We start from the raw sequence: 12940 nt of genomic DNA on the forward strand, positions 1-12940 counted from the left end.
CCATAACTACAGTACATTTGCAGAGCTGCGAAAGGTATTCAGCTGTCAGGAAAAAACAAAAAGGAGAAAAGGCAATATAATCAAACAAGAGACTAAAAGAGACATAAAGATGTACATTTTATGAGGTAGTGTTATCAAGATCTTAAAGAGCTTCTTAAATACTGGTAATATGGTAATTTGAAGGCAACGGTAATATTCAGCACACTGCTCTGGTGATCAGTCATAGAGAGAAGTTCAGTCTTACCTGGAGTTTCAGAATCTGTCTTAGGGGCATTTAGCATCAGAAACATGGCACCTTGCCATATTCTTAGATAATTATGTCACAATACTGTACATATCCTTTCATTTACACTCAACCTGATAGTGGGATGGGAAAATAATCTGTACAATAAAACTTTTTCCCATTATTGTTATGATAGAATACAATACATACACATACAGTATATCAAAGGAACATTTTTGATATTGCACATTTGATCATAAATATAACATTGACTGTATGAAACCTCACATATTTTTCACAGCCTGGTCTCGACACATTTTTTTGTAATAACTGCATTTCTACCAAAGAAATGCTATAAGTGCAAGTTGCACGGGCACTTTTAGGAATCATTTCATACTGTTGAATCTCCAGACACCAAACAGATTAAATGAACACAAAGTGAAACCCTGTTCTTGTCAAAACCGCCTACATTTCCTGTTCTCGCTCTAACACAGAACCAAAGTTGCAACTGACAAGTTTTTTGTCAGGTGGCCATGTGATTTTGAAGGCCGCACCTAACACTGACCTTCTACTCTCTAACTCTCCACTGAGGCTCACTAGCTAGGCACCCTCTCATGTGGTCGGGTGAGCTAAAAATGTTAACTTGGAATCCAGAGTTGGTACGTTACGCGACCACAACAGAGCAAATGAAAAAAAAAAATGTGTTTGTCAGAAAAAAAGAGGGTTTGACTCTTTCCACCAAGGCCCCCACCACGGTGGAAAAGTTTCCATTGTGATCTAACAGATTGTCTCCATGTAGACGGTTCCAAACAAAGGCCACACCAGTGTCCACCTCAAATGTCACACCCCTGTACCTGATTTAACAACTCATTTATATCCTAGTATGGACACCGTACATCTGGTCACTACCAATCTAAACAAACAAACCTCAACAAACAGAGAACGTAATCAAATCAAATGTTATTTGTCAAATGCTTGGAATACGACAAGTGAAAATCTTACTTACAAGCCCTTAACCAACAATGTAGTTTTAAGAAAATACCTAGAAAAGTAAGAAATAATTAAAGAGCACCAGTAAAAGAACAATAGCGAATATCAATATTCAATATCACCTACTGTATCTCTGCACCCGTATTCATAAAGTGTCTCAGAGTGCGGATCTAGGATCAGGTTCTCCCTTTTATTCAGTTTGATTTAAAGGGCAAAACTGATCCTAGATCAGCACTCCTACTGAAAATCTTTGGGCCGGTTTCCCGGCCCTTTGTGAATACAGGCCCAGGTCCGTTGTACTTGATATGGAAAAGCAAAGCTCTTTTGATTGTATGGTTACAAGTGTTTTGACTTTTTTTCAATTACTTCTTCTACTGTAAATTGTAGGTTTCATTTTACTTTTCCCTTGTGAGATTGAATTTGTGAAAGACAATAGAATTATGGGACCTGACAAAATTGTCAAATTGAGGCTGGCGGCTCAGTATTTAGTTTACTACGGTGCACAGAACGACTGTCAGAATGACCATGGACAGTAATATGCGTCAAGGTGGAGAAACTGTCAAATAAAGAAAGGGCATTGTAACTGCAAGGAAAGGGGAAATTATGTCAATTTAAACATTGCACAGAGGAGCCATCACCCCCACCTTCCCAAACATTGTGTTCACACACACACGCACACGCACACACACACACACGCACACGTGCACACACACACAAAAAGAAAGACACCAATGTGGCTGTGCCAAAAAAAACTCCATTATCTGCTATTCCATTAAGAATGTATGACTGATTTTCGTATAATGTGTGTCATATCACGAAGTGGCAGTCCACGTTTTCCAATTGTTCAATAATGATCTATTTGCCAATTCAATACTGCAAGAGAGAGAGGGAGATGCCAGCCGCAAATGAATAAAACATAAAACGGTGCGGTCGTGACAGTTCCCTTGAACAGCTCCCCTCCCTCGTCTATCTGGAAGACTTGTGTGCAATTGGGGTAAAATCTGTGTTTTGGATGGATGCCTGAGTTTGTGTACAGTACGTACGCCATGCATTTCTCTATTCTCTTTAGCTCTGACTTGACGCCCACCACACCGTGCACCACTTTCACATAGCAGCAAAGCAAATTCAAGCCTGCATCTGTTCATGGTTACGGAGATAGTTTGAGGACAACATTCAGATTGGGCCGGTGTTGGTGTTAGCTCTAGCGACGACAGCTAATTAGTAAAGCCATGGCATTTGATTTGAGTCCAGCCATAAGACTAAAATTAAGTATAGGAAACATATGGAATGTTCTGGGTTGGAAACAAAAGAGAGATATTATGGAAGCATAAAAGCCTTGTTTTAGGACATTGTCCAAGGGTTAAGTGGATGCCATTTTTGATCGGATACTTTACCGAAAGGGAAGAAAATAGAAGGTTCTGTGCTGTAAAAAAAAGAGTCGGTGAAAGCCTGTTTCTCTTTTAACGTTTTTTTTTATTTTTTATTACGGAGATTTGAAATAAAATAAGCATTGTGACACAAAATAATGTCGCCCGGCGAGGAAAGAAAGAACCAGCATATAAATGTAAAAAAAAAATAATACAAACAAAAAGAACTATTATCATCATCATCAAACCAAACATAAAAACAATACAATTTGAATGAAATGCACCTCCATTGTATGAAGCAAAAATTATCTCACGTTCTTTCGTAAATAAGAAACCTGTCATAGCTGATGGGCAACTTACAAAAAAAGTTTTAAAATAATTATCATTACTGGCTTTACAAATAAAATAACTACAATTGGCAGGTTTAAATGTTATTATATTTCAATTACAACAAAAAAGGAAATTATGCCACAGTGAAAATAAGAACATATATCTTTGTCATCAAACGTATTAATATTTATCACAAAACTTAAAGATGAGATCAACACAATAGAACACCTAAGAAGCTACTAGAAACCCACTGTTATGTTTCTGTGACATAACCATTAACATATAGCATTTTTAGTTTACCTCTTTATGTTGAGTGGCTGAAAATTGCCAATTAACCTGACCAGGTGAATTAAAAATAAAATCAACAAAGACAGTAGCCAAAAATGTTTCAGGCAACCTTTGAGTGTATGTGTCTACATCTCGCTCTTTCTTGTTCCCTTTTTCTCTCTCTTTCTGTCTCTTTTCTCTCTCTCTCTCTCACTCTCTTCCCTTGCACTTTCCATTTAATGATCTGCGGGACCCATACTCTGTATTCGGTTTTAGATTGAACTTTATTGGGAAAAATCACACCAGTGAGCACAGATTAAATGCAAGATCGAGTGTGTAAAGTACTCCTCTGAAATCCACCTGCACAGGCTGTTAAAATTCACAATACACACACGCACAGACCCACATGCATGTGCGCACGTCGTACGCACAGTCGCATACACATCCACACACACACAGGCACACAATATTTTTTTTTTTATACAAACCAATGACTTACAGGTAATATTAAAGAAGAAGAAAAAAGCCATCTGTACTTTGAATTCCCAATTTGATCCCAGAAAAGTGATATTTACAATCACACTGTGACAGCTTGGTAAACCTCCATGGGTCTTTCATATTACAAAAAAAAAAGTATGTAATTATCCCCCCCCCCCCCCGTCACTTTGTATTAATATAAGTCACAGACCCTAAAGCAAAGCTACAGTAACATCAAGGCCTGTGTGCTGAAACCTACCAGAAGAGTATTTTCCCTACAGTACAGGGACTGTTATTGACAAAAGCAAATGTAGCAAGCAAGAAATAAATAAAAACAATAACAAGAAAACGAAACAAAATAAATTTAAATATGATTAAAAAGAGACGAAGGAGAAGAAGAAGGCTTTTTGCTCTTCTTATTCCAATTAAAGCTCAGTTTAGTCCCCGAGGGGGACTATTTTCACGGTAGTTCACTTTTTTACTCAGAGACAAAGATGAGTGCTCTAGAATCAGGCGCGGAAAGAAAAATGCCTGGACATTTGTAAGTGCTTTGCGAAAAAAGAAAAAAAGAGAGGGATTGCTAGTAGTCGTCAGAATTGCACAAATCCTTCTAAAAAAAAAAACAAATTACATTGACAAAAAAAAGGTTGTGTTTGGTGGTGGCAGGGGTGGGTGGGTTGCAGGGGTATGGGTCGGGGAGGTGGTGTGTGTGGGTTGGGGGTGTTGAGGGCTGACTCCCTGGTGTCTTTTCTTGTTGACGGCGGCCTCCAGCTTCAAGTGAGGTAGAGTGGCTTGTCCCTAGCTATCATGCTGCCACTGAAAACGAGAAGAGAGGGAGACGGTGAGAAAAGACGGAATAGGAAATAAAATAAACACAGACTCAGGAAGGTGATACTACTTACTCCCCCCAAAAAACATGCAGATAGAAAACCTTAAAATGCTTCCCCTTTGAAGTACAGTAGGGACAGCTGTACAACTAATATTAAAGAAATAAACGCTTGTCATGTGATTGTCGGAGTACACTCCAAACAGATGTTCCTAACAGAAGTGTTGATGATTATTCAGTGCCATAGCGGAAAAATGTACACTGAATAAAATGACAGACATCTCAAAAGAAACAAGAGAGAAAGTATAATACGTGAATAATACATGTTCATTAAATAAACTCAGCAAAAAATAAACGTCCTCTCACTGTCAACTGAGTTCATTTTCAGCACATTTAACATGTGTAAATATTTGTATGAACATAACAAGATTCAACAACTGAGACATAAACTGAACAAGTTCCACAGACATGTGACTAACAGAAATGGAATAATGTGTCCCTGAACAAAGGGGGATCAAAATCAAAAGTAACAGTCAGTATCTGGTGTGGCCACCAGCTGCATTAAGTACTGCAGTGCATCTCCTCCTCATGGACTGCACCAGATTTGCCAGTTCTTGCTGTGAGATGTTACCCCACCCTGGGCATCTTTCTTTTGGTGTTTTTTAGAGTCAGTAGAAAGGCCTCTTTTGTGTCCTAAGTTTTCATAACTGTGACCTTAATTGCCTACTGTCTGTAAGCTGTTAGTGTCTTAACGACTGTTCCACAGGTGCGTGTTCATTAATTGTTTATGGTTCATTGAACAAGCATGGGAAACAGTGTTTAAACCCTTTGCAATGAAGATCTGTGAAGTTATTTGGATTTTTACGAATTATCTTTGAAAGACAGGGTCCTGAAAAAAGGGACGTTTCTTGTTTTGCTGAGTTTAGTAATAGTGATTCAATAGTATACTGAACAAAAATATAACATGCAGCAATTTGAAAGATTTACAGAGTTACAGTTCATATAAGGACATCAGTCAATTTAAATAAATTGTGGTTGGTCTGCGGTTGTGAGGCCCGTTGGACGTACTGATAAATTCTCTAAAATGACATTGGAGGTGGCTTATGGTAGAGAAATTAACATTAATTTCTCTGGCAACAGCTCTGGTGAACATTCCTGCAGTCAGCATGCCAATTGCACGCTCCCTCAAAACTTGAGACATCTGTGGCATTGTGTTGTGACAAAACGGCACATTTTAGAGTGGCCTTTTATTGTCCCCAGCACAAGGTGTACCAGTGTAATGACCATGCTGTTTAATCAGCTTCTTGATAGAGCACACCTGTCAGGTGGATGGATTATCTTGGCAACGGAGAAATGCTCACTAACAGGGACGTAAACACGTGTGCACAACATTTGAGAGAAATAAGCTTTGTGTGGGTATTGAACATTTCTGGGATCTTTTATTTCAGCTCATGAGACCAACACTTTACATGTTGCGTTTATATTTTTGTTCAGTATATATTCAAAGGTGATATATGGAGGCCTCAGAGGTTGTTTCAGCATATTAAGTAGCACAACTATGTGTACTTATCTAAGGTTTACACAGTAGAATCAACAATATTTTTATTTAGTTGACTAAGCCAGCGTTATGTACTAAAGCGTTGAGTTTTCAAGGGGCACATGAGTCGTATCAAACGCCCTTTCATATGCAGTAGATAGCTGAGCCAACATTGAGGACTGAAATGGTACAAAGTAAACTCAAAGATATAGGCCTACAAAGTGCCGTAGTCTCAAAAACATTTTTTTTATTAACATTTGAGCCAGCATTAAATAATAAAACTGTGTATTCAAGGGCATTCAACGAAGTCCTTTCATTTGAACAGTTAAGCTAACATAAAAGAATACTATCTCTGACAGTTTATCGGATATAGGTTAAGCCAAGTACTGGACTAAAGAATCATTCTGAATGGAAAATCTCCATTGAAATCATTTCTTGGTCCTGACCTTGCCTTAATTCGGGTCAGGGAAACTTGCCCTATTCTAAGTTATAAACAGTATTGGAATTAACAATAATTTCCTATACAAAGCCGATACTGGTCTGGGCTGCTCACCTGCAGTGGTTGCCACCACACTCCCTATCGCAGTATTCACTGTCCCAATCGTGGCTTTGTCTACCCCCAGGGTTGGGGGCCGCCGGGGACTGGGAACCCACACTTTTCTGGTACTCAGACTGTAGGTGGGAGAATCCCTATAGGAGAAAGGCCATGGCATTAGTTTTAATTTCTGACAACTTATACTGGCCATATGGAGAGGGGACAATGATAGAGAAAAGCAGGGGGAGGGGATGGAGAGAGAGGGAGAGAGGTTTGCTCTTTACTTATAGTCCGAATGCCAAATTCTGTTACATTTTCATTTTAGATTAGTTGAATTGCTAATTGGTTTGGCAACATAGTACCTCAAGGGAGCCAATAACATGTACAGTACATTTGAATTTAAAAGAGAGAGGAGGGAGAGAAAGGAGAATAAAGAGAGCCAGGAAGAGAATTTTATTCAACATAATCTGGGTAGAATGTATACATGCTTGATGCAAAGATGAGGAACATAAATGTTTATTTTAATTTATTTATTATTATATATATTTTTGGCCCATACTGTTCACACTAGCATATACTACAAAGTAAGCATGTCCATTATTCCTTCACATAATTTAGTGCAATAGTGATATGTGATATGCTGGTGATATCGGCACTCTCCGAGTCACACTAACCTGCTGGCCAGGAGGAGGTGAGTGAAGGGAGGCCTGGAGTCCCATCTGGTGGGAGATGATTGGCTGGGACTGGCCGTGCTGCATGCGGATTGGCTGGTTGAGGAGGGAGCTCTGGTGCAGGGAGAGCTGTTGGTGCAGGGGTGGGCTGATCTGGAAGGAGGAGGGGGGAGAGGCACTAATGCTGGGCAGCATCTGGGACTGGCTGAGGGTCCGGGAAAGGGCATGACGCGGCGCCCCAGCGTAGCTCTGCAGGTCCGACAGGGGGAAGCCCCCCGGCCCCAGACTGTACGGGGAGGAGGGCTGGGGTGGCACACTGTACAGGGGCGGATTGGGGGGCATCATGTGGGAGGAAGGCTGGCTCGTCTGGGCACCTTTTGTCTCCACCGGGTCATTGTAGGTCTGAGGACGGAGGGGAAGACAAAAGGGACAAAAAGTACAGTTAATATAACTATACATTTTCTGACATACACTGAGTTGACAAACATTAGGAACACCTGCTTTTTCCATGACATAGACTGACCAGGTGAATCCAGGTGAAAGCTATGATCCCTTCTTGATGTCACTTGTTAAATCCACTCCAATCAGTGTAGATGAAGGGGAGGAGACAGGTTAAATAAGGATTTTTAAGCTTCGAGACAATTGAGACATGGATTGTGTTTGTGTGCTATTCAGAGGGTGAACGGGCAAGACAACAGATTTAAGTGTATATTGAGAACATATATTACACACTATATAATATACAACACCACTAGTTTTGTGGACAGAGGGAGAAAAAGGAAAGATGATATAATATATTGTGCAATTCATTTATATTGTTGAAATACACTGTATCTTAATGCAAATATATTACACAACTAATTTATATTGGTGAGATACAGGTATGTCAATGCAAATATATGAACCAATTCATTACACAACTAAAACACAATATTGGTAGAACATATGAATATATTCAGGTCCCTCTATGTGAGAATCATGTTGTTCGGTTCATTTCAGCCTGGGAGCCGTATCCACTGAGGTGCATGCTTTATTTCAATCGACTTTCCATCCTTTCATAGACTTTAAATGGCAATATATATGTATACATTGCTGTGGTATGAAATATGTCCAGGCCCTCTCGTTAGCTGTCACAGTTGTTGACGTGATCTATCGCTGTCTGCTATTTGGTAATGGCGTACATACATTGAAAAGAGCCAGAGAAATAATCAATGGAGAGATGGATAGATGAGCAAAGATGAGAGAGATACACTGCAGGGTCAAGTGGAAAATGAAATGATGAAGAATGAACTATACTACTCTATACAATACTACCATACTATACTGTACTGCAATATACTAATCTATCGCTATTCCATGAACAACAGGAGATTATTATTTGTTCACATATTGAAATGTGATACTCCCACCTTAAAGGGACAAGGTAAGAAAACCAATATGTCATTTTGTAATTTGGGTGAGCTATCCCTTCATGTGTCCCTTGGTGGGTTGAAAAGCACAAAACACCACTTTGACTTTCTGAATGAATGAAACTTATTAACTTGGGGCTTTTCACTGTAGTCATCAAGCTCCATTTGTGTGTGAGTACTTTTCCCACCAACATAGATTATCAGCGTGCGTCACAAACAAAATGGCAACAGGTGCACGCCAAACGCACGGAGCACGTGACTCGTCCAAAACGACACTCTGTCGACTTCCAATTACCTTCAATTTCTCTCCTTGATTCCCACTTCCTTTGAAAAGACTCTCTCGTCAGCAATTAAAACACACTATTTAAAGAGGACTCCCTTTGAATGGCTAGATGTACTATGTGTCTTGTCCTGAGTGGTTGTGATTGCATAGTAGATTTGCAGTTTTTTCTGTCTGTTTTAATTTCTTTTAAATGCCTGCCAATCTGCTAACGCATCAATCAAGCCTCTGAATATGAGATTTGTCAGAAATAAATATTTAATTACGCAAACGAGCGATGAGAATGGTCTTTATTAAAGGCAAAAAACCTTCACAGGGAAAGAAAGAGGTTGATGAATAAACTGTTCATGCCTTAATCAAGGCACTTGTTTAGGGCTTGTAAGCCTTGGAGGAAGTGTGAGGCAATGGGGACCGGTGGGAGGGTGTTTAACATGGTAATGCAATTTGGGTTTGTGTGAAAGGAAAACAATGGAGTGAAGACATGGAAATTGAGAAAATAGGTGCTTGGCACTCAGACTGGCACATGAAAAATATTAGTATAATCATGATTCAATCCTGTATTATGCATTTAATCTGGTTCTGAATATGTATATCAGGGTTGATCAACTACATTGGATCCATAGTCAGTGTAATTTTACAAGCTTGAACGTTTGGAAAACATGGATATTAATTGATTCTCAGATATTGTCTGAAGTCTATATATTAGAATACATGGTCAAGTTTTAGATATTTAAATATATAGAGGAAAGAAGAAAGGTTTGAACAATGATTGGATGTAGCTACAGCTGCACCATTGAGAGCATCTTGACTGGCTGCATCACCGCTTGGTACGGTAACTGCAAGGCACCAGACCGCAAGGCGCTACAGAGGGTAGTGAGTTCCGCCCAGGACTGGGGCCGAGCTCCCTGCCATCCAGGACCGCTATGCCAGGCGGTGTCAGAGGAAGGCCCAAAAAAATGTCAATGACTCCAGCCACCCAAACCATAGACTTGGTACCACAGCACCAAGTCTGGAACCAACGGGGCCCTGAACAGCTTCTACCCCCCAAGCCATAAGAATGCTAAATAGCTAATCAAATGGCTACCTGGACTACCTGCATTGACCCTTTTTTGCTCTCTTGCACTGACTCTATGCACACACACTGGACTCTACTCACACATACTTACACTGACACCTCACACACACACACTACATACTGACTAAGTAACACTGACATCATCTTTGAGGAAGCGGTAATGAGGTGACCCATAATGATTGTAATTGAGATCAGCTGTGCGGGTGAATTTAACACATTCTGATGGTTTAACGAGACATCAGCTGGCGATAATCTAGTGCCATCGATGTTTGCAATACACCCCTTGTTATTTGAGTGTATTCCAATACATTCTGTAGGCTAGCCATTAGCCTGTCCATTTAAACATAATGAAAGGTGTGAAAAGCGAAATTAGGCTACTGCGTTTCTCTGGCTGAGTTGACGAGTTGATTTGGGCCATCAATTGATTGACAGATGTAGACCTACTGTAAAACGATAAGCTTTCCTGCAGTGTGGATGCTCGCCAACATTTTATAGTTAGGTTAATGTACAATTTTTCTATTTAGTTAGGCTATGGTGTTTGGTGTGGATTGAAAGCCTGTATTGTGTGGCTTTAATATTTCATTTCGTAAAGCTGTCAAGATGTTTATGCATTTGAGTCTATCCAAAGACGATTTCATTGAGCTGAGACACTTTTCTCTGATGTGTAAATTACCAGACTATTTGTTTTACTTCTTGGAATCATTGAAATAAATGGAATTATCTTGTGGGCCTAATGGACTGCATTTAGACAAGCAGCCCAATTCTGACCGACTAATTGGTATTTTGATCAATCCGATCAGCTCTGAAAAAGATCTGATGTGAAAAGATTGGATGTAATTGGTCAAAAGACCAATTAGTGGAAAAGTTATCAGAATTGGGCTGCCTGTCTAAACATAGCCATTAAGGCTCAGGCTTGTCACTAAATCGCCCAGCATTGGGTATGAACTCATGAGGTTCGACACCAGCACACACTGCTTAGACCACATATGTCAGAGTCAAGGCCCGCGGGCCACATCCGGCCCGCGAGAAGGTTTTTTACGGCCCCTGGGATGATCTTGATTTATTATTAGAACCGGCCCGCAGACCGCAGCAAGCCGGCAGCCCGCAGATCTTTTACACGCACCAATACTACATTTCCCACAATGCAACGGTGACGCACCGAGCAGTAGGCTGCTTCATTTCAATATTTATTGGCACAGCAGTCGTCAGCATCACAGTAAAATTAACTTTCAGATACCCATCAAAAATGGCAAAACGGAAGGTGGACACTGAGAACCGGGGGTTTCAAACAAGGTGGGAGTCGGAGTATATGTTCACGGAGGTAGCTGGAAAACCTGTGTGTCTTCTGTGTGGAGAAAGTGTGGCGGTACTGAAAGAGTATAATCTGAGACGACATTATGAAACGAAACACGCGGACAAAAACAAGAATATGGACATGGAACAAAGGCTACAAAAGGCAGAGGAATTAAAACGAGGCCTCAAATCTCGACAGGCTCTGTTCAAAAAAGCCAAATCACAAGGCCAGGCTGCTGTCAAGGCCAGTTTTATTTTGGCAGAAGAGATCGCTAAATCAGCCCGGCCATTTACGGAGGGGGATTTCATCAAAAACTGCATGATTAAAGTTTGTGACGAAGTTTGCCCAGAAAAAAGGCAACTCTTTTTAAATGTGAGTCTGAGCAGAAACACCATTGCCGAGAGAGTAGACCAGTTGTCCATCAATCTAAAAGAGCAGCTTGTGAAAAAGGGAAAAGATTTCATTGCATATTCCTTGGCTGTGGATGAGAGCACCGACATTTCTGACATTGAAATTTGTCTTTTGTGTCTGTTGAAAATTAAAGATTACTGACAGAGCCATAAGAAAATATTGCTTTATTTATCTGATCATATTGGAATATATTTGTTAGGTTTTCAGTAGGTTCAATTAGGTTCACTAGACTATATGCGTCATTTAAAATTTTTTCAATGAACATTCGAACAGTCCGGCCCTCGGCTTGTAGCTAAATTTTTTATTTGGCCCTCCGTCCATTTGACTTTGACACCCCTGGCTTAGACCAATGCGCACAATACTCAGCAAGCACTAAGAATGCTATGAATACTGATGATACATAGGCATTCTTTTTGTTTTTGTTTCTTAAGCCTTCCCTAAACCATAGCCCGCCCTTAACCTTAACCATAACCATTTGGAATGAATGCATAAACTGTTAACCTTTGAGTTGTTTTTTCGTTTTAACCCTGTAACAATGCAGAATTAACTCTGTGACCATGCACATTTAATGTGTCAAAAATAAACATTCATCCAGGAGTCTAAGGGCAGTGGGCCAGATTCGAACCCATGCTGACTCTGGCATATGTGTCAGGGTAAACAGCTGTAACCGCTGGACCACACAGGCACTGAGGTAACCAATAATTCATTCTGCTTATTGCTTGCCTTCAACATATAATAAATGAATTCATCTAAAAAAAACAAATGTTTTCCAACCAGGGAAAGGATACCTAGTCAGTTGTACAACTGAATGCCTCTTCCACATTTAACCCAACCCCTCTGAATCAGAGAGGTGCGGCAGGGCTGCCTTAATCATCAGTGGGTTAACTGCCTTGTTCAGGGGTAGAACGACCGATTTTTACCTTGTCAGCTCAGGGATTCGATCCAGCAACCTTTCAGTTAATGGCCCAACGCTCTAACCACTAGGCTATCTGCCACCCCACACAAATATGTACATTTATTATAATCCACATAAGAATTCACACGAGATGCTCTGTGGCCTGCACATAGCCTACATAAGGTACAATGTAGGTACGGTACTGCATTGTATACAAACACCGCTTCCAGCTGCCCCCTGGTGGCGATTCTAAATATTTCTTCAAATCCTCCTGCTGCAGGATTATTTTCCTCCTGCTGCAGGATTATTTTTCTCCTGCGACGAAAGGGGTCAAATTAAGATCCAACATCTGT

At 40.3% G+C, this 12940-nt stretch overlaps 1 protein-coding gene across 2 annotated transcripts in view; it reads right to left on the bottom strand.

Annotated features, from left to right (window-relative positions):
* Positions 1-2665: 2665 nt before the first annotated feature.
* The window catches only part of LOC129840950 (TOX high mobility group box family member 2-like), a gene marked incomplete at its 5' end in the record, with an annotated part of 72251 nt that continues 61976 nt past the window's right edge, over positions 2666-12940 (bottom strand). For both annotated transcript variants that reach the window (XM_055909021.1, XM_055909012.1), the window contains 3 exon segments: positions 2666-4470; positions 6571-6707; positions 7227-7625. In XM_055909021.1, coding sequence (XP_055764996.1) covers positions 4428-4470; positions 6571-6707; positions 7227-7625 — 579 coding nt within the window.

Source organism: Salvelinus fontinalis, chromosome 3 (genome assembly GCF_029448725.1).
Source record: "Salvelinus fontinalis isolate EN_2023a chromosome 3, ASM2944872v1, whole genome shotgun sequence".
Classification (NCBI taxonomy): domain Eukaryota; kingdom Metazoa; phylum Chordata; class Actinopteri; order Salmoniformes; family Salmonidae; genus Salvelinus; species Salvelinus fontinalis.